Genomic DNA, 26,519 nt, shown 5'->3' with positions numbered 1-26,519 from the left:
TTCCACTGTTTGCAGCATATCCCGTACAGTTCCCACCCTCTTCTCCACGTGTGCACCTCCCTCTCTCTTACTGACTGTGAACAGAGCAACAACACAATCTGATTCTAGTTAAAAACATGACAGTAATGCTGCTCTGGACTACAGGTTTTTCTTCAACATGAAAACACAACTGTGCTATGGAAAGACAATGTCAAGATTTGGTATAAGATTTTTATCTGTTGATCCAAAAAGGTGATGCAGCGTGTCTGCATTGTTTGTTATGATCCCTTTAAACTTTTTTTTTAGATCCATTTTAGTTTGGTGGCATTTCTATCTTTGTCTGTATGTCTGTCCACTTAATTGTTAGAGCACCTTTCATGTCAACATATACAAATCAAAGTGCTTGAAATCAAGTGCAATAAAATACAAACTATTGCAACAAAAGCACATCAATAAGTTATTTCCACTTCCTGGACACCCAGGTAGGATGGAGACATTGAGTCAGAGTGGACTGTGTTCTCCACCTCTATTCTCTCTGCTGCTGTTCGGAGCTGTGGGAGTGGATGAAGCCCGCCCTGAGTGCCTAAAGCCAGGGATGCTGTGGAAGTGTCTTGACAGGGATGGTGGTTCCCCTTTTTAAGAATGAACACTGGAGGGTGTGTTCCAACTATCAGGCAATCAAATTCCTTATCCTCCCTGCAAGTATATGCCAGAGTTCTGAAGAAGAGAGTTTGTCTGATGGTCGAACAGTGCAGCAGCTCTACACCCTCTTTAGGGTGCTGGAGGGTTCGTGGGAGTTAGCTCAACCAATCCATATGTGCTCTGTGGATTTGAAGAAAGCATTCAACCGCAATCCCTGTGGTATCCTGGAGGGTGTTTTGGGAGTATGGGTTACGGGGAGCCTCACTGAGGGCTGTCCGGTCTATTAATGACCAGAGCAGAAGCTTGCTTTGCTTAGCCGGCAGTAAGTCAGGCCTGCATTTGGAAGGTTTGTGCCCAAGTATGAAGCTGGGATGTCTGCGACTGCTAAGTCTGCGACCATAGTTGGTGGAGTGCTACTGCCCAAGCTGGAAACGTTTAAATAACTTGGGGTCTTGTTCACAACTGAGGAAAAATTGGAGCGTGAGATTGACGGGCAGATTGATGGCGTGTCCGCCGTTGTGTAGTGGCTGTGCTGGTCGATTGTGGTGATGGGAGATCAGCCGCCCCTCTTTCGCTTTGCTTGCCACCTGTGCAAAAATGTGTGTGTTGTGTTTATCTCATTTAAAATGCATGGAAGACACAGGTTGTGAAGAAAGGTTTAGGCTTATTTATTTTGAAGAACTCTATACAAACCTTGATATTCATGTCTCCACGTCTGGGTTCTTAAGATCATTTAGAGTCTACAGTGATCTTCACTCCCACTGCTGTGTCTGAAAAATGGACGTTTCCACGCTGTTTCCATCTCTCTCTGACCAAGTTTGAAGGCTTGCTGTCCTAGTTACGTTAACCCGAGAGGGCAGAATTAAAAACAAGAATAAAATCAGAGCACCTTTTTTATTATTGTTACGATGAATATAAGAAAAATATAAAGTTCAGGAGGCCCGATCAGGTTGCTTCCCCATTCCATAGCGGTCTGGCCCCCAGCTCCCCTCCGAGCGGTGGCCCTGAAGTGCAAATCACAGCAACAAATCACTCAACGCAAAAACATTAAAGATCACAGGAACAAATAAAAAAGCAAAACAGAGAGTAAAAATAGCATATTTTAGAAATCAAAACAAAATTCTAGAAACCAAAAGACAAAAACTGAAACACAATAAAAAGGAAATGTATTGGACAACAAAAGTAATTTCCAGAAGTAAATTGAAATTTTTAAATATGAAACAACAAGAAACCGGAAAACCTAGGTACTATGGGTCATCATTGATTGGATGGTCATGTTTGGTTTTTGACGTTTGAGTTAATTATAAATGTTTTATGGTCCATACGGATACAATGCCACTTCATGCTAAATAACTTTCGGTTGCAATAATGGACAGTTGCCATCATCCATTCAATGATGTACTTGCTGTTCATGTTTACCTTTTTGGGTTTCTAATAGATTTTTTTTTTTAACTTTTGATTTTGATTTTAATAAAATTACCTTTGTTATTCTTATATTTATTTTTTGTATCGTTAAAAATGTTAAATGTTGAAGCCTTACTTTAGTATTGATGTTTGTTTTCTAGTTCATTTAGGATTTTAATATTTTTCCCTGTATTTTTGTAGTCATAAAAGATGAAAATCTTTTAAAACAGAAAACACGGGATAATCACACACACCCTCCCTCACCAGATTCCTCCCTCCACCCACCCTGTTCCCCCAATATAACGATTTTATCAAAAACTGAACACAAACTTTTATCTTTGTCCAAGAATTTGAATCAAATGATTAAAAATAATTGGATGTTGAACAAGTTGCTTATGAGTAACCCTTGTGCTATCCTAGGCACTTTAACATTGGGAGTTGGGTCATCTAGACCCACTAGACAGTGCGCTGAACCTTTCTTCTTCAATGATTTGTGATCTTCACTGGTGTCCATGGATTACATGAAATCTTTCCACCTTTATCCACATTTGTCATGGTAGGAATAACACGTCAAAGTAGGGGTGGGGTCATCTAAGATAACACAAGGGTTAAAATAAGCATTCTGTTGTCACAAGATATAACGATCACATTACCTGTTTACTCTGCCTTTGCTAATGCAAACCGACAACACCAAGGAAAGAAGAAAGACATTATTGTTACACTACTGTCGTTTTGCCTGTCATCGTGTCCTGAAGTTTAAGTTTCTAGTCAGTGTCTGTTTAATTACAGAAAGAAACGTGTTAATTCCAGTCCAAACCCAGTTTTTGGCAGTATTCATTGTATCTTTTTTTTTTAATCAACCCAGTAACTATACTTTGTTAATCAGGAAAACTTTCATTTTTAAGTTGCATCGACATAGACAATGGACCAAAGCATAGACAGTGGACGCAAAAACACGATCAGTAGACATAGACAATGGACCAAAGACATAACAGTGGACGCAAAAACACATTTTGATATTTTTGGCACAAATGGAACCTCATAAGAGAGGGGGGGGGGTAGAAGGGTGAAGTAGCATAAAGCAACAAGTTGCTGGATGTTTATCAATACGGTCAGGTTCAGATGTAATACAAAACTAAAAGGGCTGGGGCCTGTCCACACACACACTCAAATGTTATAAACACACCTGTTGGCTGCAAAACTGTCCACATGTCAACATGAAGACAATACCGAAAGTGTTCACACACGCATACTTATGCCTTCAGACCAACTAGTGTGAAATATTTCATTCAATCACGCTAAGTGTTTGTGCAAAGGTGAGCTAACACCTGCTCTCAATTGAGTGTTTATGAACTTCTAAAATGGATGGTGGAATGTGAAAAAAAGGAGGGAGAGTGCCCAGCCATCCCCACACCAAGACCCCCGCCGCAGTGGTTTTGTTAATCAGGAAAACTTTCATTTTTAAGTTGCATCAACTCACTTTTACATTGATCCAGTTTGACTTTGAGTTCATTTTAATTAACTGGTTTAACTCTGCATTTAAAATGAAAAGTCCTGTCTCAGTTATAATAACTTCTGATGTGTTTTTCGTATTCATCATTTCTGTTTTCTATTTTTCAAAGTTTTACTTTAACTACATCACCAAGGAGTGGCCTATTTTATTTTATTTTTTAAGTCTACAGACAGTAGGACAGAGTTTCAGGAGTTTATTAGAAATCTGCCTCTGAGTAGTTGTGACCGGGACTGTTGACACCATTAAGCCTTTTTTCATTTCCCATCAGCCCTTTGTTTACACCCTCTCCCGATAGTATACAGCCCCTCACACACACCCCAAAAAAGTGGCAAGCAATATCAGCGTTTTCCAGCCGTGCAATTTGGAGCAAAATGCCAGCTCGAAAGGAAGACCAATGCAAGAGGATGCATTGGAATGGAGCCGAGAAGGGAGGTTGTGGCTTGCTGCTACTACAATCAGCTTTGAACCGGATCTCTAGTCCTCTCCTGATTCACGATTTGAATAAAGACATACTCCGAAATGCAGTTTTAATCTTAACTTTCTTTATATAAGTCCTCCATAATGAGAACAATGCTACAAGAACATGTTTAAAAAAACACCCAAAACTCGATTTTTATTGGAGTGGGTCTTTAAAGTGATTTAGGTTGTGGGAAATAATCTCCGGAGCTTCCATCCTCCCCGCGTAAACATTGCTTGAGGAGCATCTGTCTGTGTTTCAGGGACTTCCTCGGTCTGTGGAGGCTCAAGGCGCACCCTCCTCTGTGATGACGCACTGCGAGCGCACGCACAACAAGGCGAAACATGGCGAGGCTGAGCGAGCATGGGATTCGTCTGAGTTCTGTAAGTCTGTCATAATTCAGTTTCGTTTGAGTGAAACTACTACAATCTAATCATTTTAAAAAATCATAAATAACGACGCGGTTGCTGCTTACTTGTTCCGATTTGTCCAGATGAGTCCCTCCTTCCTGAACAGCAACTCCACAAGTCACACCTGGCCGTTCAGCGCGGTGGCAGAACTGATAGGTAGGTGAAACTTGTGAACTCTGCTCGGTTCCGCGCACTTGCAGTTTTCTGTTTGTCTGTTGCAGCTTTTCTGTGGTTTGTTCTGGTGCGCTCTTCCGCTGTGGCGCACAGCGCAGCATGTTAGAGATTTTCTGACGGAGTCTGAGGGGTCGACGAACTTCCTTATTCGGGTTTTTCGGCGTATGTATGTCAAGTGCATCCAAGCTGTTTGCGCGCGCGTGATGTTATTGATTATAGCTGCATTTTAAATCAGTACAGGCAGCCTTACAGAGCTGTTCAACGCCTTTGTTTGGTGCAAAGTCCCTGCGTCTGGGCGCATGCGAACGAATGAAATGGCTCATCTATTGCACTTCAAAGTGACAGTGTGTTGACAGCGCAAACTCATTTCTGCGCCACCGCCTTTGGCTGAAACGTGACGACTGCTTGTTGGCTGCTGGCTCGAAGCAGGAACTGGTTTTTGGCTGTGCAAAAAAAAGCACAGAGACATGACTGCATGTTTCAGGCAGTTATGCTGCAAAATGCAGCCCTACATCCCCATCTTTTTTAGAGGAAACCAAACAACTTAACAAAAGCAAGGATGACGTAACATGTTCAACACAAAACATCTCTAACATTTACATGCATGGTATTGGATTAAGCGGTGGGCATGGGTCACAATACTGACAAAATATGAATCATTGTGTGTTTTTGTTTGCATTTTGATCAGTTTTTCAGTATTTCAGAGCTATGAACTAAAAATAAAGTAGAGAAAACATGTTCATTTCCAGTTAAAGCATATTGAGTCTCAATATGTAACACAACTCTCACATAATGCAGTTTGACATAGTCTAATCGACACACAATGTGGCATTCGTGCATACATGTTGTTTTTAATCTTTTATTAACCCCCTGATGCCTACGTTTATTTCCAGCTATGAAAAAAAGAACATTTCATGTGTGTTTTTGCTTTCAAGTGGATTCTAAATTAATTTAATTTGGAATCTAAAAGATCTGCAATCTGCGACTCCGGAGCCGCATGTGGCTATTCCCCTCCATCGTGGTTCTAGGTTTAAAGAAAAATAAAAAAAATTCATTTAATAAAATAACGTAAAGGAAAAGGTTAGTGTGTCGTAAAGTTAAAAAAAATAAACTAAATCAAACTTTATTTAATCCATTCACAAACCGTTGAAGAACAGTAAGTATCTGCAAGACCCCTGACAACAGTACCTGTAATGCTCCAGCAATTCATGAAGTGGTTCAGCGTTTAAGTTCAAGTTTAATTACTTCAATGGTGCCTTAATATAGCTGCAGTCAAACAAGGCGCCATACAATAAAACCTCAAAAACAAAGAGGTTAAAATAATTAAAGGTAAAAAGTACAAGGATTGTCATAAAAACATGGAATACAAGCAAAACAGTAAAACACAGCAGTTGTCATAAGATACAGGCAGACGACTGATTCCAAATGCAGCAGGTTTATTGGCTCAGCTAAAAGTCCAGGCAAACAGAAACAGGGTCAGGAGATCAGGTCCAAATAGGTCCAAACCGCTCTGTAAGGAAGGCAGAGTGATACAAACAATACTTCACACTGAGTGAGAATCAGTGCAGAGCTTAAGTATGCTGTAATTGATGAATGAATGAGAGTCAGGTGTGCGGCATCCAGGAAGTGTGTTTAAAAAAAAAAAAAAAAAAAAAAAGTTTCAGGAGATAAGGATCTGTAATGAAGGCAGAATAGCACAAACAATATTTCACACAGTGCAGAGATTAAGTATCCTGTAATTGATGAATGAATGAGAGTCAGGTGTGTGGCATCCAGGAAGTGTGCGCTGGGGGTTTCTGGGAGATGTAGTATGGTTAGAAATCTGGGGACGGCTCCAGCCGGTGACCAGATGGGGAGACAGAGTTCTGACTTCTGACAGCAGCAGAGAAGAGTCCCATTTATAGTCAAGGGCCTGACTGTAAAAACAGGTTTGAGATGTTTTTAAAAATGGACACTGTGGATGTCTGCTGGATGCTCAGTGGTAATGCGTTCCACAGCTTCGATGCACATATTGAAAATGCTCGTCCCCCTCTGAGCTTCCTTTGATTGAAAGGCTTTTACAACCAACCTTTAGATGACACATAATGAGGTTAACTAAGAATTCCAATTCCTTTGTTTAGTTTGAATCAATAGTTTTATGAAAACTGTTTTTGCTTTCCAAAAAATTTATTTGGGATGAGAAAAATCTATATTTAATTTGAATCCTATCTGATTAAAATCTAGTTGATTCAAGATTTTGGCAGCTACAATCTAGTGATATTTGATACGACTGTAAAGGCAGATTTCCACTAGTCCATTTGCGGTGCATCTCCGTTATGTTGTGTTTTCACAAAAAAATAGAACGTTCTTAAATCAATCAATAAGAATGTTTACATCAACTCTGTCATGTCTGCGTTCCACGTCCCTCCGCACCACAGCGCAAGCTTTATGCAGGAGTTCTATATCTAGTCCTTTGACATGTCAGTTTTGCTGCAAAAAGCCGGGAAACTGGAAACAAACAAAGGTTTCAAAATGAACATCTCTGTTGTACTTTAAAAATAAAACATCATTTTTTATTTAAGAGGATGTGCCCATGCAATAACACACATTAACACCGCATGCATCCATTTTCTCCATGGATGACGACAGTTTAATTATGGAAGTACAAGAACATAACGTAATTCATTACATAAAACATGGATTCTACAAGGACTCAGTGAGGAAGGAGAGGGTACAGGGCCTGACTGCTCAAAGTCCCCCTCCGATGAAAATCCTGTTTTTTGAGTTTTTGATATGTGGCATTTTTCTTATGAAAGAGAACAAATGTAACAAAAACTCATTTATTTCAATTTGAACTTAAAGGTAAAGTCCCAAATGTGTCCAAATTTGAAGGCTTGCTGGCCCGCATTAACCATGGAGAGTAAAAATAAAAACAAGAGTAAAATCAGGTGACTTTTTTTGTTATTGCTTTGATGAAAATAAGAAAAATATCATAAAGTTCAGCGGGCCGGAGCAGGCTGGCTCCCCAATGGTTTATATCTGGCCGCCAGCTCACCTCCCGGATGCCAGCATAGTGATCATGATCGCTCCAGCTCCATCGGCCCTGTGACAGACTGTCCAATGTGTACCCGCCTTCACCCAAGAGTAGCTGGGACAGGTTCTGTTGGACAATTTGGTTTAGACAGGTAGCAAATCACAGCTGAAACCCGTGTTGCGCCTGTACCGTTGACTTAACATTGATATTGTCCACTTCTACGACACGAATCGCGTTCAGTCTGAATGCAGTTTAACCGTAACCCGTAATCCTAAACTTAACCCTTCCTCTGAGTCAGTGCGGCCAAGAAAAAAGTCCAGCACTGCCTGCACATATTTGGAAAATTACGTGCGATCAGTTCCCTTCTTGCTGGCATTTCATTTTATTTGCTGTGCAAGTTAATTCCATAATCTGTATGTGCTAGCATCAAATCATTTCTGAGCCTCAGCCAGTGCTGCTTGCTGGTGTTATAATGTAGTTCAAAGCATTTTTCATCAATTGTCTTTGTGGTGTAATTTTATGAAAAATTCATTTTATCATTCCAAACATTGTTCAAATAGTGACGATTTGGAGCCAAAAATATATCACTTTTCACACAAGATAAACTTTTAAAGATGAAGACTGGTCGGTGTTGTTTGTGCCCCCCTTCATCTTGTGTCAAGCCCATGTAGCCTCTATTTGGAAATAGAGGCTTCAGATAAACATGAAATATGGCTTTTTAAGACATTTATGCTGTAGTATTTTGGTTAAAAATTCCTAATCATAATCAAAATACCACTGGGAACATGTTTATAAATTTAAAAAAAAAAAGTCGTAGGGGGACTTTAAGTTTTGGACAACCCACTTCCCTGGAAGACTGGGGGGAAAAGGAAGAGAACATTAATATTTTGTGAGAAAAGCTAAAAAGAGACCTTTTTATGTCTGTTCTAGCCCATAAATGCCCTTTTCCTCTCTTGCAGACAATGCATCAGACCCTGGCGTGTCTGCTAAGCAGATATGGATAGATGTCGTAGATGAAGGTGATCAGCGCTGTTTGACGTTCACCGACAATGGCAGCGGCATGACCCCAAACAAACTGCATAAGATGCTCAGGTAAAGTCATGATCTCACAAATAGGACCTTCATATGCACAGGGATATTAGAAATCAGTAGACATCATCTAGATACAATGGAGATTCCACTGTTGCAAAAAAATTTTGTTTTTTTTCCACAAAAAGTTAATTTATACTTCTTTTGAGAGAGATGATTTTACCACATCTTCATTATTTTAAACCTTCTCAATGTGTGAGAAACCTGGGCATACTTTTTGACTCTGAGCTAAATTGTATCCCACACATTAAAAATGTCGTTAAGACAGGATTTTATCATCTCAAAAACATTGCCAGAGTCCGCCCGTTCCTCTCCCTTGCCAGCACAGAGGTGCTGATGCATGCTTTTATTTTTAGTCGTTTAGATTACTTTAATGCCCTGCTCTCTGGTCTACCAAAAAAGTCTCTTTCAAACTTACAACTTCTACAGAACTCAGCGGCACAAGTTCTGACAAGGACCAGAGGGCGGGAACACATTACACCGGTTTTAAAATCGCTGCATTGGCTCCCTGTACGTTTCAGGATTGATTTTAAAATTCTTTTAATGGTTTATAAATGTTTTTATGGTCTTGGGCCCTCTTATTTAAATGAAATTATTTTAAAATATGAACCGTCGCGGACCCTGAGGTCCTCTGGCACTGGTCTCTTAGTTGTTCCTAAGGTGAGGACCAAAACTTATGGTGAGGCTTCGTTCTGCCATTACGGTCCTCGCCTGTGAAACAGCCTGCCGGAGAGCCTCAGGGCCGCAGAGACTGTAGAAGTTTTTAAGAAGAGGCTCAAGACCCACCTTTTTAATTTAGCTTTTAGTTGATTTTAATTGCTAATTTATTTTATTAGTTTTAGTCTAGGCTATTTTAGGTATTTATTTTCATTTTATGCATCTTATTCTCAATTTTATGTTTTTATATACATCTTATGTTTTTAATTTTAGCATCTTATCATGATTTTAGCCCCAGTGTTTCTTGTGGGGATCTTTTCCTCCAGGGCTTGCCGGCTTGGTCAGCAGTTGTTGCTGCAGTTCTTGCTTTGCTGGGGCGGCTGGGGTGTAGCTTTGCAGCTTCACGGCTGTGAAGTGGACCCCAGTGTTGTCCCGGTATGCGTGGGCGCTGTGGCGATGCTCCCATGGCCGGGCCGGCTCCTGGTATGAAAAGATTCCCAAATACCGTTTCCTCACAGCAGAGCCAAGCCTTACTTGTTTGTTTGTTTGCTTATTTATTTATTTTAGCTACATAGTCATCATTCTTTGTACATGGGGGCCATGGGTCATATGTTTTAACGGTGGGAAGTGGGAAGGGTGAAGGGTGGGTTGGGTTTTTACTGTAATGTTGTGTGTGTTCTGTTTTTAATGTTAAAGCGCTTCGAGCTGCACAAAATGCATGAGAAGCGCTATTTTATAATTAAAGTTTGATTTGATTTGTTTTTCCCAGCTTCGGTTTTACGGAAAAGGGCTCTGGTAAAAGCAGCCAGCAGGCCATCGGCGTTTATGGGAATGGCTTCAAGTCCGGCTCCATGCGTCTGGGCCGCGATGCGCTCATATTCACCAAGAACGGCGGCTGTCAGTCAGTGGGAATGCTCTCCCAGACCTACCTGCATAACATCAAAGCTCAGGCTGTCATGGTTCCTATTGTGCCTTTCAACCAACAAACCAATATCCTTGCAAATAACAGACAGGAATTTTTTCCAATTTTCCAATAATTAAACCACAAGCCACATACTGCATGTGTGTTTGCTGTTGAGCACTGTAAGTTGTGCATGCGATCCCTACAGTAGACTACTAAGTAAATTATTTGAATGTCACGTTGTGACTTGCTTTCTATGCAAATACACAGTTCGGGTACAAGGCTATGACAGCAAGCTTGTAATACAGGTTTGTACCAAGAAGAAACGATGCATTTGCACTTGTCACTATGTTATTGCCTTAATTCAGTATCACAGTTGCTGGTTGTGACTGAAGACTCAACGGCCAGCCTGGCAGCCATCCTGAAACACTCCATCATCAGCTCAGAGGAGCAGATACACGCTCACTTTGACTCTATTCACTCCAAAAAAGGAACCAAGATCCTAATCTGGAATATTCGCAGGTCATTTGCTCACACATTATTTTGTTTTGTTTTGTTTTTTGATTACTTCTGAATGAAATCAGGGTAAAGAGACCACTTTTCATCTTACTTGTCTTCTTGAGGAGGACCTTGAGTCTTTATTTTGTTTCCCTTTTGTAAGGAAGGAGCACATAAAATGAATATGATTAATCAATGTGAAGCTTCACAAACTTTTTTTTTTTTCTATTAAAACTATGCTGTAGATCAGGGGTCGGCAACCTGTACCACTCAAAGAGCCATTTGGATCAGTTTCCCACAGAAATCAAGGCACAGGGAGCCGCAACACTAGGGGTGTCAGAAAACAAACGTTTTGCAAAAAATATCACAATAGTTCATTTGGCGATACTTGTATTGATTCAAAATGCTGTCGGGATATTTATTTAATTATTTTTTTTAAATATTTATGAACGTTATGTTTCCTTTGATCTTTTATCCATTCTACACAACCTTGTATCACCCAGAGTTAAGATAAGTGAGATGATGGAAACAAATTCACTTTGATGCAGATTCCTTTCTATTTTTTTCCCTTTAAATCCAGTAAACCCAATTAAGTATATTAATTTTATGGATGAGAACTATTTTTTGTTAGGAAGCAGCTTAGTTTGTTGCGATTCTGGAATCATAAGCGGTAAATCTAAGCCCCGCCTCTGTACCTGTTCACACCTTTGCAGCTCCAAGTTGTTTTCCCCTGCCTGCAACCGCCCCTCCATCATGTTCTACTGTTCTACGCAGACAATGCAACATATGGTCATCATAGCAGACAGTTGACAGAATAGTAAGGGGCGTCCTAACGCAAATTTAATTAATTTTACGCGGAAATGGGTGGTTTTAGACTAGTGGGCGTTACGAGATTGCCACTGACTGTCTTTTTAAAAGAATTTTCCATCCCAAAACAGACTCTGGTCGGCATTCACAACACACACCTCCGTGCGTTCACGCTGCTCTCTTCCTCCTGCCCACTCGCGCTACCCGACAGTGTTAAAGGCACCACGACAATCTTAGATCGTAATAGTTATTTTACAAAAACACAGAGAGCTGCAGCACAAGGATGAAAGAGTCGCATGCGGCTCCGGAGCCGCCAGTTGCCGACCCCTGCTGTAGAAGATTGTCATCTATAGAATTACACTGTAAATAATATTTGATATGGTTTGTATTCAGAACACCCTCTTCTCTTCTAACTGCTGTTTCCTTTGTCTAGGGCTAAAGATGGCAAAACAGAAATCGATTTTGAGACGGACCCAACGGACTTTCGTTTGCCCGAGATTCAAACAGAAGAGATAAAGAAGGGTCTGAGCAACAGCGGGTCCTTAAGACATCACCAGAACATCCCAGACATGTATTACAGCCTGCGGGTGAGTCAGCAGAGCAAATGCAATGTCAAAGAAACTCCCTTGCCTTTGCTTCTCAATAAATATATCCCAGCATTCCCTGCTGGCACTCTATACCGTATTTTCCAAGCTATTAAAAGGTGCAACGTCAATGAAAAGTATATGTTTGAAATATGTCATATAACCCTTGTGCTATCTTATGGGGTCAAGATGACCATTGACGTGTTCTCCCTATCATGACAAAGGTGGATAAAGGGGGAAAAATTTCATGTAATCCATGGAAACCAGTGAAGATCACAAATCATTAAGGAAAAAAGGTTCAAAGTACTGTCTAGTGCAGGGGTCGGGAACCTTTTTGGCCAAGAGAGCCATAAACGTCACATATTTTGAAATGTAATTTCGAAAGAGCCATACAATAATGTTGTGTCCCTTTTCCACACTGAGGCACGGAGACTTAACATCATTTAAGGTTCTTAATTCTGGTTACTGCAGACCACAACAAACGCCGAACAATTAATTCAGCAACTCCTTAATCTCTCCCGCTGAGACGAGAGTGCTTCTCCCAACTTTATATTCACCTGCTCCCGCTCCAGCCCTCCCATTTCCCTTATTTGGCCCATAGCTGAACCCCATTGGTCCAAACTAACAACAGGCTGAGCGACAGAACTGAGAGCCAATCAGATCTCTGCTTGATGCGTTTAATGAACTCCAGAACTTTCAACGCGGCCCAACAGCCATCCAACTCAGTCCGCGACAATATGTTTAAAACTAAAAATACAAGTGAATGTGTGCATTTTATTTAATTTCAACATTTTTAAAGTACAATAAGTCTGTGGATTCTTTTTAATAACATTGTTATGCTGTTGCTGATAAATGATGAGTATTTCTCGTGGTAGTTTTGCTGAATGTCTAGTCTGGGTGATACGTGGTGAGTTTCTGCTTCATGCAGGCGTTGAGACTTTAAACGTGATCGTAGGTCTGAATGTTCTTTATATGTGAGACAGATTGATCACATGCAGATACGGAGCCAAACACACACTCACACGCTGCAGTGAGTGACAGGCAGCGGGTTTTACGTTATTACAATCCCTGCGCGATTCACCTGCTGCCCGTCCCCCCCACCCCCACCCTCTGCTTTCTTCCTCACACATCCCGTCCCCGCATCTGCGCGCTCTTTCTCAGAGACGGGAGCGCGCCGTTTTAGGCACGGCAATTCACAGGTTTCCGGCTGGTACAAACTCTGTGAAATAATAGATAATTGTAAACTGATAGCGCTGGCGCAGATTTTTCTCTCTAAGCACTGTTACTACTGCGCGCCTCTGGCATCGCATCGCGCCCGAGAAGGACTGGTCTAATGAAAAAAAAAGTATAATTAAAGATTTGTCTGCGAGCCACATGTGACCATCAAAAGAGCCATATATGGCTCGCGAGCCATAGGTTCCCGACCCCTGGTCTAGTGGGTCTAGATGACCCAACTCCCAATGTTAAAGTGCCTAGGACAGCACAAGGGTTAAACAAACATTACTGTGACTACAATAAGGCTGAATCTGAATTTCTCCCCTACCCCTATGACTTCTCCCCACTCCAACATTTAACCCTCCAAAGATATTCCTTTTTATAAAAGATGCCGAACAAACGTGCTTTGAAACATTGCATCTTGAAAAAAAATATTTTTTTTAAAAAGTAAGAGATTTGGCGGATGTTGGAATTTACTACTCTTCATTCTCTCCTCTGCTGCTATAAAGGCCCGTTTCATGCTATAAAGCTTGAAACGAGGTAACAGATACAGCGGTTGTGGTTAAGACCGGAGTAAGTCATACTAGAACCTGGTGTCGGGGGGTGTGAGAAAGAATTTTACCTCCACTTTCAAGCACAAACCTCCGTAAGAGATAGCTTGTGGTTTTGTAGACATCAGTTTGTGTTTACTGCAATAGTGGGGTTTTCTAAACAACCAGCTTCATTACCTGTTACTAATAGAGTTAGTACCCGACTTTCAAAGCAATGAGCTTCATCCAGTGTGGGTCCTTAGGCAAGACCCTTCATGCTACTGACTGACAATGTAGCCAAGTCTGGGTCTCCCTGTGCCGGTCCCTAACCTGGATTAAACACAGGGTTGTGTCAGGAAGGTCATACAGTGTACAAAAATCTCTGCCAAACCACTTGTGCAAATCACTGAAAGCTGGTTCAGTATAGCGACCCCTGAAGGGATATTACAAATGGTGAGCAACAACCTAACTTTCACATTCAGTTGTAAACTGTTTGCCCATTCTCATCTGATCTCAGAGGCTATCGGGACCTGGTTAGTGTGTAGATGGGAGCCTGTCTCAGACTGCCACGTGCGGTGAACCTCATAGGGGTATTTCCATGTGCCTGTCCCAAGTCTGGATAAATGCAGAGGGTTGGGTCACATAGGGCATTTCCTGTAGAACTGAAGCTAAATCACATGTGCAGGTTTGCAGGGTGATTCACTGTGGTGACCCCTGACAAAAGTATTTAAGATTGAAACAGAAAATGCCTTGGGTTTTCAGAGTATTAACGACACTACATTGATTCAAATGTGTCTTTTCTCCTATGTGCATCTTCTCTTCTCAGGCCTACCTCAGTATTTTGTATCTAAAGCCAAGGACTCAGGTGATACTGAGGGGCAAGAAAATTCAGGCAAGGCTGGTGTCGAAAAAGCTGAGCTACATCGAACATGACGTGTACAAACCCCAGTTTAGTGTATCCTATTGCGACTCAACTCGATATGTTTAGCCACAAACAGGGGGGTAAGATATTTGTGGCTTTGATGAATTAATCAATCCTCATTTTTACTGTGAACTGAGAGTCAGACATGTTTGGAGAAAATATACAGTGTTCCCTCGTTTATTCCGATAGTTACTTTGTATTAAAAATACCTGCAATAGGTGGACCCACAAAGTGGGATTACAGTTGTTTTTATATAATTTACACACTTTTCTCATACAGACCAACATGTTCACACTTTTTTTCTCTTAAAGTTCAAACCTTTGCAGAAAAATAAGTCCAGTATTATAGAATGAAATCAAAGATCTGATCGTAATCAAAGATTTATGTCAATTTGGCGAGCTGAATGTAGTCTGTACAGGAGACATGGCACGGTAGAGATTGATTGACATGCCTGCAGCCAAAAAGGATGCAGAAGACAGTGCACTGTTAATAAAAAAATAAAAATCATGCAAAACTGTGCTGAAAAATGTCACAAAATAGGACTCCTCAAGGTGAAGCTGGATATTCCGAGGGACCACTATATTCTATCTTCAGTTCATATGATTTTTCTATTAATTTCAAAGAACCTACATTTTATTTCATAATTTTTCTTTTAGCGTTTAGTTGCAGATTTGTTTCCTCCTCTGTCAAACATGTGACAGAACTCAAGAAGTTTAGGGATTCACAATGTTGTTTTTCCAAACGCTGCCCTTTTCGTTAACTGGTGTCCACCAGAAAGAGAAGGTGAAGGTGACTTTTGGAATAAACAGTAAAAACAAGGACCATTATGGCATCATGATGTACCACAAGAATCGACTCATTAAGGCGTATGAGAAAGTGGGCTACCAGCTTAAGGTAAACAAACAGTTTTTAATTTCAGTTCATAAGTGCATCACAGCCTCAGTTCATACATCACTCCTAATCTCATCCAGGTCTCAGGGCAAAGAGCCGGGATTGGGGTGATTGGTGTCATTGAGTGCAACTTTCTCAAGCCTGCTCATAACAAGCAAGACTTTGAGTACACCAAGGAATACAGGTATGTAAAAGAAATGCATTCATCTTTTTCTACTTCAGATACATGCTGTCACTCATGAGTGTGTTTATTAGCTCAATGCAAGACTCTAAAACAAATGTATCTGTATGTAAGACTTACTCTTGGAGCGTTGGGGCTGAAACTGAATGACTACTGGAAGGAAGTGGCAGACAAGAAGGCTAGAGAGCGAGAGTTCCAGACTGCGGAGAAGGACGACGAGGAAAGCCAGCAAAGTGGAGACGAGTGAGTGTCCAAAGCCAAAATCAAAAAACCTGTGTTGTTTTCTTGGACATAGTTTCTGTAGAGCAGCAGGAGTTTATTAGAAATTTATTTCTGAGTTGTGGGTGGAACTGTTGGCGTGGAATAAGCCTGCCCCCATTTCCCATCATCCATCTGTTTACACACGTTTTTCTAGCAACAAGAAACAAAATGGCGATTTAGGAGCCATACAAGTTTTTCTAACTGTATTTTTACATTTCCTGATTCACAACAATCGGAATTAAGAAACACCCAGAAATGGAATTTTAAGCCTAATTTTATTTACAAATGTTTTAAGAAAATGTGGCACAAGAGCATGTCAAAAATGCCAAAAACACTCTTTTCATGAAAGTTGGCTTATTTGATTATTTTATTGGTATTTTTGTTTGTTTTTATGTACAGCAAAAGCTGTTCTTTTTCCATGAAAGGTGCTTTAGAATTAAAGTTGATTTGAATTTGACTCAAAAGACATAACTTACTAATCTTAACCCAATGAGGTTACTGTTTTCATGATCTCTGATAAGAATATCCTGTAGCTTTTCTGCTTACTGATTGATGGCTTTCTTGGTTGAATCCATAGGGGTCCCATGTGGCTACAGTGTGAAGATTGTCTAAAGTGGAGAAGCATCCCCGCAAACTATTATAAGGTCACTCCTGAAAGTTGGAACTGCAGTCAAAACCCAAATCCACGCTACAGGTGCATGTTTCACAGAATTCTACTGTGACTTTGTCACTCAGTCTGTTCTTGCAGGACAAGTTGATGGAGCTTTTCCATTCGCTCTAGTTGCAAAGAGTTTTTCTTGGGATAATTTTTGCAGATGCCTGTGAAAGCGCAAACAAAATAATACTTGTTTGTATCCTAAAAAGACTTTTGAGTTAACCTACATAGATTTTGTGTTGTTTTACCAAAAGACCTAGGTCTGCATCCATAAACTCTAAAACAACCATTGGGGGCTGTTTCTAACTCACCAAGAGGCGCAAAAATCCATTTCACCATTTAGAAAAATACAACACTTCGGCATGTGATAAGAAAATGTGCTTTAAGCTTATTCTCATAAAAACAGATTTGTCGGTAGATTTAACCTTTCACCAATCTTTTGCTCTGTTTTTGGGGGGTTGGTGAAGAACACAAGGCCTCTTGATTCACTGTCAAACAGCAGTAAAAAACACACAAAAAAAAAGAGTGAAAAATAAAGAAATTTATTTGTACTAAGATCACCTCAATTTCAAAATCAAAACACCAGTTGTAAAACCTAAGAAAAAAAAGCATAGTTTATAGACCCATTATTTTTTAAATAGCTTTTTTTTATGCCAAAGAGCCACATTGGAAGAATAAAAGAGCCACATTATGCTCCAGAGCTTAAGGTTCCAGACCTTTGATCTAGACTTTGCTACCAGCAGATTTCATTCCCTACTGTATTTAATGTCATGCTGATCAGTACTGTAGGATGTCTTAGATTTAAATCCCAGCTGGTAGCGTTTGCACGATTGGATGATCTCCAACGTCTTCCCATAATCCAAAAGCACCTATAAGTATCCATAGACCTTATGTGTAATATTCTAGCTTGCCTTTAAGAAATGTTGCAATGTTGTACATCCATAAATGGCCTTGAGATGGACTTGCAACTTGTTCAGCCTCACAATGCCACACATTGCAGGTTTACTCATATTATGCAGCCCTACAGATAAATAAAGGAGCAGGTGTAGGAGATGGAGTCAGGATTTTGTGAAGATCACAACAATGAGCTTAACAATCATTTATAAGGAGAAGCTAGTGCTTGAACCAATGTGAAGAAGAACTGTTACCACTACAAAAAAAAGTCTAAGTCGGGGTGTTTTTAAAACGTGCAGATGATTGACATCAAAGTTGTACGTCTTTAATTATCTAGGTTTTAAAAAACAGACTTCTCTGAGACTGAACTGGTTTAAAGGATTTCTAGATGATGACCTACTGAAGCAAAGTTTCTGAAAATAGATACCAGTTAACATGTTAACATCCGGAGTGTAGTATATTCTACTCCACTGGGTTATGACTACTTCTGTGTGGTGAGAACCCCTGTTTCACTTCATGTTCTTCAACCAGACTCTGCCTGAGAGTTTGAGGAAGAAGCTAGCAGTGTGAGAAGGGAGTTTTCACCAGCAGCCCAATCATGCAAAGCATTATGCCCCTTTATAAGTCAAGTGTTGATTATAGAAAGGGTCCAAATGTTGCATGTGTAGCTTATGATTTACTGAACTCCCCTGTCTTGCATTGTCCTTGTCCCTCACTCTTGAATACCTGTTGATAAGTCAGGTTGTGGATGATCTTTAGACAACAGTGTCTGCAAAACTTGAGAAAGGTTGTAGTGTCAGCCTTAACTGGTCTGTAGTGTTCAGGGCTGTATAGATAGATAGATGATGATAGATGATGACTTTATTAATCCCACAATGGGGAAATTTCATATATCTGTGGCAGCAAAAAACGACATTCAGAAATAATAATCTATAAATAATAATCTATCTATATAACATCAAAAAAGGACATAAAAATGACATTCATATTAAATTATTAAGAATATTAAATTATTAAAAATTATAATTACAATTATTATTGAAATTATTATCGAAAATGAGATTCATAATAAATAAATAAATAAATATTAAATACTACTAATAATAACAATAATAATAATCACAATAATAAAAATAAAATATATACAAAAATAGGTGGCTTGAAAAAAAAATATATATAATTGGTTGCTCAGTCAAATCTCTCTTTCTGTGCAGAAGCTGCTCATCACCAGAGGAAGGAGATGAGAGTGAGGAGCAGTTAACCCCCAGCTACCAGAAAACCCACAAGAAACTGTAAGTTTGCTTTCTCTTGACCCCTCACCCTCTGCATTAATGAGAAGCAGTGTGTGCAGAAACGCTTTCTTCCTGTGTGCATGCGGGTTCACGTGTCATGTTGTGGTTTCCCCTCTCTTGGTAAATGCTCTCATTTCCGTTTTGGTGCCTGTGACGGCTTTTGAAAAACGTTGTGCGGGATTCCCGCGATAGTTTATGTTAGTTTACCACCACATGATGGGTTTGCTGGTGAAAAATTCTGTACTATTATTGGTTTTATTATACTAACAGTACCATTTTTGTACTGTGCAGTATACAGTATTTTCGGATTATAAGTCGCAATGGAGTCTAAATTGCACTTTTGGGTGAAAAGTGCTACGCTTTCGAAGAAATCTCTGTTTACACCCAATGGACTCACACGTCAAATTTCCGTGCACTGCTTTTCTTTGAAGCCCGTCAAATTTGATGCCCAATGCTTGTCCAAAAAGGTGTTCATAAACTAGATGCTCTTAGCATATGTGTGCATTTACACAAAAGACACAGATGATATAAAGGATTGAGAGACCTAGAAGAATCCTACAAAAGCGTCGCTAAACACATCTCCATGTTTGGGTTCAGGAGATCATTCTGAGACTTTTGTTTTTTGGGGAGAACTGCCTTCCACTGCAGGGTCTGAACGATGGCTCTTTCAATGGTACTTCCGTAACCTGGTTTGATTACTTGGTATCCCACAGTAGTCAGAAGAAAGAAAAAATAAAAAGAATAATAATATTTTCATTCATTCATCTTCTTTCGTTTGTTTCCTTTCGGGGTCACTGGGCTGCTGGAGCCTATCCCGGCCACATACGGGCGAAGGCATGACACCCTGTACAGGTCGCCAGTCTGTCGCAGGGTCACAATCACACACCCATTCACACCTATGGACAATTTAGAGTTGCCAATTAACCTGTGAAGCATGTTTTTGGATGGTGGGAGGAAGCCGGAGTCCCCGGAGAGAACCCACGCGTGTACAGGGAGAACATGCAAACTCCACACAGAAAGGTCCCCCATTGATGTTCTGTTTCAGGTCCCCCAAACCTGACTTGAACCGGGGGCCTTCTTGCTGTAAATTCAATTATTCTCAATTATTTTTTGCATTATTTTTTTCCCCCTAGGAAAAAGAAAATATTTGCAACCCTGCTCAAACTATGCAAAAAAATAAGTCTCATGGTAATATGGTAATTTAATTATGGAATTACTTCATCAAATACACAAAGAAGTTGGATATTGATTTAGCAACATTCTTGCTTTCTCTTGCGTTGACTAAAAATGTTACACAGATGAAAGTCAGGGCTACCAACTGTCACGCATTGTCCGTGAGACTCACGCATTTGATTGATCTCTCACGCCCACACGCCACACCTCTATTTCTCACGCCAAATTACACTTAAAGTAACTTTTTTCCTGTAGATTTTTTTTTTAAGATTTGCTGAGGCTGAAGAAACACTTGTAGGATCCATAACTTAGCCCTGCAGAGACTGTGGTGATTGATTAGTCAATTACAGTGAGTGGGATTCTTCGTTTAGCGGATGTGGATGCATGCTTTCTGTGGGCACAATCCACTTCTGTTGCACTCGCAATGTTCTCAAGTTATACATCAACAAGAGTTCATCTAGTTCTTTGATTTCCCGCTTTCCAAGTATGTGTTTGAGCATGAGTGGTAGTACATTCTAAATATATTTATTTATTTAAATAACCCATTTTGAAAACGTTTATTTCATTTTGAGTATCTTGCTACCTTGATGAAGAGACACAGTTGTAACGGCTCGGGCTAGCGTTACAGAGCGTTACAATAACACTTATATATCAAGTGCATGTGATATCTAATTGCCCGCAGGATCCTGTATGAAATCCCACACAAATACCCTTTGATTGTCTAATTATCTCATTTTAAACAGCGAGATTGCACACAAAGAGCACACCTCTGTTCTCTAAACAACAGTAACTGGCTTTCTGCACAGCACACAGGATGGGGGGGGGTCTGTTTTGTTCGGATTCTATCGTTTTTCCTGTCTTGTCTGTCTTCCAGCACATTTGAAGGTATGGCAATACATTTCATCCTTTCTCTTTGCATTTTCCTCTCTTTACAGCCGCTCAGATACGCTTCATTTTGCCACTTTTTAGAAAATCTCTTCAAATCAACATTTAATCTCTGCCATTGTTGCTGGATAGTCATGGTTTTTCATCTTAAAGGTCATCTAAAAATGACCAAACCCAAAAATATGAATCAACAATTAATTAATTATAATTTGCAGTAATGAAGGTCCATAGAAAAATGGGACGGACCGGTTAGAGTGGAGCTGCTATTGAAAACTGTTGATTGGCTGAAGTTCATTACAAAAAAGAAAGGTCTCAGTATTCCTCTTCGCTATGAAAGTTAGCAGTAGCTGTACACACTTAAAACACTTAAACAAGTTTTAAGTTCAATTATTTTACATAAAAAGAATGCTACATCACTTTCATTGACCTTTATTACCTTTTTATCTTGCAGAGAGAACAGAAAACGTCAAAGGTCATTTGAGGTTTGTCTTTTTTTACTGTTTTTGGGTCAAGATTTTCTGTCATTTACAGTTTAACTAAGATAAATTAAATCATTTTGTTTTTGTTGTGTTTCAGGTTGATCAGTCAGAAAAGCCGAAGCAGCTCATTTTGTCGCACACTTCAGTCACTCCGGAGCAGCCCTTATCTCCGTTCTCTGAAATGTTAAGACTTGAGAACCATCCTGAGGGGAATGCGTCTGAATGCCTTGAAACAGACTCCCTAGACCCGTTGGATCAAAACGCAGAAAGGGACACTAATATTGATGCGGTGACACAAAAGGATATGGACCTCCAGGACAAGTCTGCTAAAAATCATGCAGGAATTAGAGACAAAAATGAAGCCATGCAAGCACAGATACCTGAAGATGATCAGCCTCAGGACAAAGAGAGTGACACAAAGGAAGACAGACACAAAAATATAAGCCAGGAGAAGAACAAAAACATTTTTAGGTGGGCCATGTTGTGTGTTGCATGACTGCAAGAATTCCAGTTAAAGACACATTCGTGTTTGTCTTTGTCTGAACTGCAGAAGCAGGATTATGTTCCAATCTGGAGCACCTTATATATGGATTCATTCTGATCTGCTTACTGATGTCAATGGGATTTTGCAAGGCCGCTCTGTCAAAATGTTTGGTTGGGTGTTATTGTCAATACGTGTAGTGGTGTCAACTGTGTTTTTTTATGTATCACTATCAAGGTTGGGAGTTAGCATAGTCATATGGAGGGATTTGTGCGGCATTATTCAAAGCACTTTCTTTTTTGAGCGTAAAACTTTAAAAAGAATTTGTTTGCTCAAAAATTTATTTTGCACTTGAAACTCAAAAATATGTTCAATCAAAACTATTTTCACGTCTGTAATTGGCTGGCTTTTGTGGTACATTTGTAACGTGGTGCCCTGCTCTGTTTTGAGCGCAGAAGAAATAGAATTTCTCTGGAGTGAAATTTGTTTTGATTGCACATATTTTTAAGAGCAAAACAATTTTTTTGAGCACACAACATTTTTAAAGTTTTACGCTCAAAACAGGAAGTTGGAATAATGGCACAAAAATCACTCCATTGTGTTTCAGTGGTATCAGTCTTTTATATTATATGCTACAAACGACGTTGGGAATTACAGGTATTCTGAATATGCTAAAGTGGCTAATGCTTCAAACATGGCTAACGTGCAGGCTGAACGCTGTTGATAAGATCTGACTGAATTATCTCTGACTTTTTTGTCTTGCTTAATACATCCTATAGTTTGGTGCGCCATATATATCCCATCAGTTTGAAAATAGACTATTTATTGACGGTGGGCCTTATAAACTATAATGCAGAAAATACAGGACTTTTTTTTGTTTAAACCTGCAAAAAGAGCTGCGTTGATATGCAACACAATAACCAGCCTTGCTTTGTTTTCTGCAGCCGTAAAAAGAACCCTGAATTGAGATCCTATAATGTGAAAAAGAAGCAGTACCTTTTTGGACAAAATGAGTTGAGCTCCGCAAATGTCGATGAGGATTCACATCACGGGAAGCAAACTAGTTCCCAAGTTGAAATGGACGACAGCCACTCGGACAACTCGGGAGTACTGCAGCTAAACCCCACTAGCCCCAGTCACACTTGGACCCAATCTCTCCAAACCACCCAGATGGTAATTGTGCCTCCGCTGAACAGAGGAGATCATCCCCTTCAGCCTCCAGAAGGGGGCGACCGGGAAGCTAAACTGCAGAGGCTTGCTACGATGGAGAAAGAGGTCCTGAGGCTGCGTGGCGTTTTGGGGCTGGAGGTGGAAAGGACAACTCAAGGCACGATGACAGCGGACGATAAAACTGAAAAAGAGCAAGCGGCAATCAGGGAGGTCGGCTGCCAGACTGATCCACCTGAGGTGAGTGTTGTTCATCACAAGTTAAAAAAGGGGAACTAGTATTTGGAATAAATACTCACTGCTGTTAGTACACAGAGGAAATGGCAAAAAAAAAAAATCATGACAATTGTAGCTTGCAGACCGAGGAGACATTGATTGTTGTTGAGAGGTGGAAAAGTGCTTTCCCACAACAGAAAGTTTTCCTTTTGAGGAGATAAAAAAGCTGTAGTACCGGTAGTTGTTTTTCTGTGCATATAAAAAATGGCTTTGTCTCCTTAAAGCACATTGCAAAACATGCAAATATTGTGTTTATAATTTATTTAATTATGTATTTTTTGGCTCCTTTATTTAGAGAAAAATTGAGGTTTAAAAAAACGTCATGGGACGTATAAAATAATTATTTTGTGTCCATCAGTGTCCTTCAGTTGCTGATCCAAATTTGGGTGCAGTGCCTCAGGGGCTACTGGTCCCAGGTCAGAAAGCCGAGTCCAGGGATCAGTTGGAGCAGAACAAAGTCAGGCGAGAGCGGGCTGACGGTCAGAGCAGGATGAGAGGGAGTGACGGCGAGTCCTATGAGGACAGCAGGTAAACGTCAACTTACTGATGGACAGATTGACACTTTTAGAGATTTTTCTATGCAAAGAAAATAAAACATGTGTCAGGTAAAAGCTGATAAAAGGAACAGTTATGACTAAATGTACCTTTTATTTTGAAGGTAAGACATTTTACTCATCCCTTTTTTACCAGTTTTCCAACACATCGTTAAATAAAATGAAATATTTTTATTTTGTAAAACAAGCTTAGAGAAACACCTTAAATCAATTTTTTTGATCATACCTTTAGATGTGTACATGAAGCTGGTTTTGTGCTGGAAGGTAACCAAATTTTCTCAGTCCAGCAAACCAGTTTTTGCTTTGCTTTCATTTTGAAAGTAGAATATTTCAAACCTGGTAAAGACTGTTTAACATCCCTTTAAGGCTGAGCTCTGCTAAAACTGAATCTTTTTCTTTTGCAGTATGTGACATCTCTGATGATCTGGTACTCAATGTAGATTTGTTGTTTTCCCAGTGGATGTGTAGGAAGTCAAATCTAATCTTTTTTCGTTTTTATTGATACCCTCTCCTGTTCAGATTAGCACAGCAGAATCTGCACGACATCCGCAACAACGTGGTGGTTCTTCTCACGGCGCTCCTGCCCCAGCTGGACCTAAACGGAATCAGCCTGGAGACGGCCGATGTGGACAACATCCTGCAGCAGATCATCGAGGTCAACTCGCTGAAACTATGATCTGGAAGAAGTCTGTCCTTTGTTTTTCCTGTTCACATGCAAAGTTTAAGATAAAGGCACTAGCTGTACAAAAGCTTATGCGCTCATACCTCTTCTTCTAGATTCACCTTTTCCCTGTTGAATTTAAACGTTAGGCTTCTCTGTCTTTTAAAATTAGGGTTTGAAAGCATTACATCAAATCACCCACTATAATTAGGACAGGGGCCTCCAACCAGGGGCTCCGCGGCGGCTCTTTTATCCCTGCACTGCAGCTCTGTGGCTTTGAAGAAAAATGATGAAGTTCTTTAGAATTTCGATTTAAAAGGAAAATTGGATTGTACACCAGTTTTGTAATGTTTGTATTTATTAGTGAAAGGAGAAAAAGGATAAAGGTAAACCAAGCTCATCCTAATCTGCTCAGTTGGAGGATAATATTTGACAAGGGCAGCATTTTGTTTTGAAAGGAACTTGCTGGCAAAAGTAAAATAAGTTACAACTATTCAATATAGGAAAATAAAACACCTCTCAAAGTCACTTATTGTAAACATTTAAAGGCTTAAAAGCAGCTCTCGCTGGTTTTAGTTCAATACAAACTGACCGAAACGGTTCTTTTAGTGTTTAAGGTTGCCCCTAAACTCCCTGGTATGATAACAAAAGACTTTAAAGTGAAACTAAAGGCCACAAATTTAAAAGAGAGGCATTGAAATAAAAAATCTATTCTGTGCAAAACTAAAAGTAATGCAGTTAAATTGTAATATATGTGTGTTATCAATCAGGGGTTTAAACCCAAAATCTGTCATTTTGAAGGATAAAATCCTTTGTATAGATAATGTATTTCTTTTTTATTGGATTTAATTTTTTATTTACATTTTAAACAATATGTATAGTTTGGGTTTTTGTCTTGTTTAAACAATATTTCTTTAAAGACTCTTGTGCACATACTCGTCATTTTATGTGAAAATATGTCATAATTCCTCAGGCATGTGAAATATCACTTGTATGTTTCATGCCTCTGTTTACTCTAAGTTTTCTAATCCATTGTTTAAAGTTTTGTGTTGATGAGTGATGAAAACTTTTTTAAACTTTTGTTTATTCTGTGCAGTTTGGAATAAATGCTTAAACCACTGTTCCTTTTCAAAGCCTGCAGTACACTTTGTTGACCACAAGGTGGTAATAAAGCCCAATGAAGAATGTTTGGAATTTGGAACGCCCACTTTTCCTTTCTATGTGGTTTGCTGTTTTCTGTTGCTACGGCAACAGAAAAATAATTGTATGAGTAGGGTGGGGGGGTATGTTGAATAATATGTAATGCATGTTTCAAGCCCTTGTTGAGAACATGTTAGTCACAATGTTTGGGCAAAGCCAAAGCAGAATCGGCCTGATGCAGAAAAAAAGGGATATTCTAGGCAGTTAGGTAATGTGTCATATACTTGGTTAATTTCAGCAAAGGGTAGATAGTATGAACTTTTATAGCATTTTGACTTGCAGCACCTCACCTTTCTCACATGCACATTTATACAATGATGGTGGTCAGACAAATAGGAGCAAAAAAAGGTTCAGTTTTTTTTTGTTGTTGAGAAATTCCTATTTTTTTCCATACTTATTTGACAAAACAATATTTTGACTAATGCAGATTTTATTATCAGTCTAATTCCCAAATGAAAGACTTTCATTTCTTTAGAAAACTTAGGCATGTCCCACTGGGCGGAGGCCCCGGGGAAGACCCAGGACACGCTGGAGAGACTACGTCTCTCGGCTGGCCTGGGAACGCCTCGGGGTCCCCCCAGAGGAGCTGGAGGAAGTGGCTGGGGTGAGGGAAGTCTGGGCATCTCTGCTCAGTCTGCTGCCCCCGCGACCCGGTCCCGGATAAGCGGAGGAAG

General features: G+C 39.9%; 1 protein-coding gene and 1 long non-coding RNA gene across 3 annotated transcripts; one reads left to right on the top strand and one right to left on the bottom strand.

Annotated features, from left to right (window-relative positions):
* Positions 1-190: 190 nt before the first annotated feature.
* On the bottom strand, positions 191-4,612 carry LOC105354866 (uncharacterized). Its single transcript, XR_909407.4, has 3 exons — positions 4,471-4,612; positions 1,315-1,625; positions 191-1,208 (listed from the first exon to the last, which is right to left on the bottom strand). It is a non-coding gene; the product is annotated as an uncharacterized LOC105354866 (long non-coding RNA).
* On the top strand, positions 4,220-25,778 carry LOC101175172 (MORC family CW-type zinc finger protein 3). 2 transcript variants are annotated; one of them, XM_078954090.1, is made up of 17 exons: positions 4,220-4,378; positions 4,489-4,561; positions 8,552-8,684; positions 10,108-10,329; positions 10,615-10,761; positions 11,978-12,131; positions 14,700-14,828; positions 15,570-15,689; positions 15,767-15,870; positions 15,982-16,110; positions 16,706-16,822; positions 18,892-18,969; positions 21,479-21,509; positions 21,604-21,977; positions 22,932-23,394; positions 23,789-23,958; positions 24,504-25,778. In XM_078954090.1, exons 1-17 carry the CDS (start codon positions 4,340-4,342, stop codon positions 24,658-24,660), a joined length of 2,640 nt encoding a protein of 879 aa, XP_078810216.1. In that variant the 5' UTR covers positions 4,220-4,339; the 3' UTR covers positions 24,661-25,778. The 2 variants fall into 2 exon arrangements, with proteins under 2 accessions (XP_078810216.1, XP_078810217.1); XM_078954091.1 differs by having other exon boundaries at positions 23,823-23,958; positions 24,504-24,701.
* The last annotated feature ends 741 nt before the right edge of the window (positions 25,779-26,519 follow it).

This window comes from Oryzias latipes, chromosome 10 (assembly GCF_053564925.1).
Source record: "Oryzias latipes strain Hd-rR chromosome 10, Olatipes_Hd-rR_3.1".
In the NCBI taxonomy this organism is placed as follows: Eukaryota; Metazoa; Chordata; class Actinopteri; order Beloniformes; family Adrianichthyidae; genus Oryzias; species Oryzias latipes.
The sequence above is the reverse complement of the archived record's forward strand: the minus strand, read 5'-3'. Positions and strand labels throughout refer to the sequence as shown.

What these genes read in the sequence shown, in the direction of transcription:
- LOC101175172 (XM_078954090.1), top strand. Translation starts at nt 4,340, where the DNA reads ATGGCGAGGCTGAGCGAGCATGGGATTCGTCTGAGTTCT. An exon ending in GAGTACACCAAGGAATACAG is followed by an intron (nt 15,871 to 15,981) that starts GTATGTAAAAGA and finishes TCTGTATGTAAG; the next exon opens with ACTTACTCTTGGAGCGTTGG. An exon ending in AGCCAGCAAAGTGGAGACGA is followed by an intron (nt 16,111 to 16,705) that starts GTGAGTGTCCAA and finishes TTGAATCCATAG; the next exon opens with GGGTCCCATGTGGCTACAGT.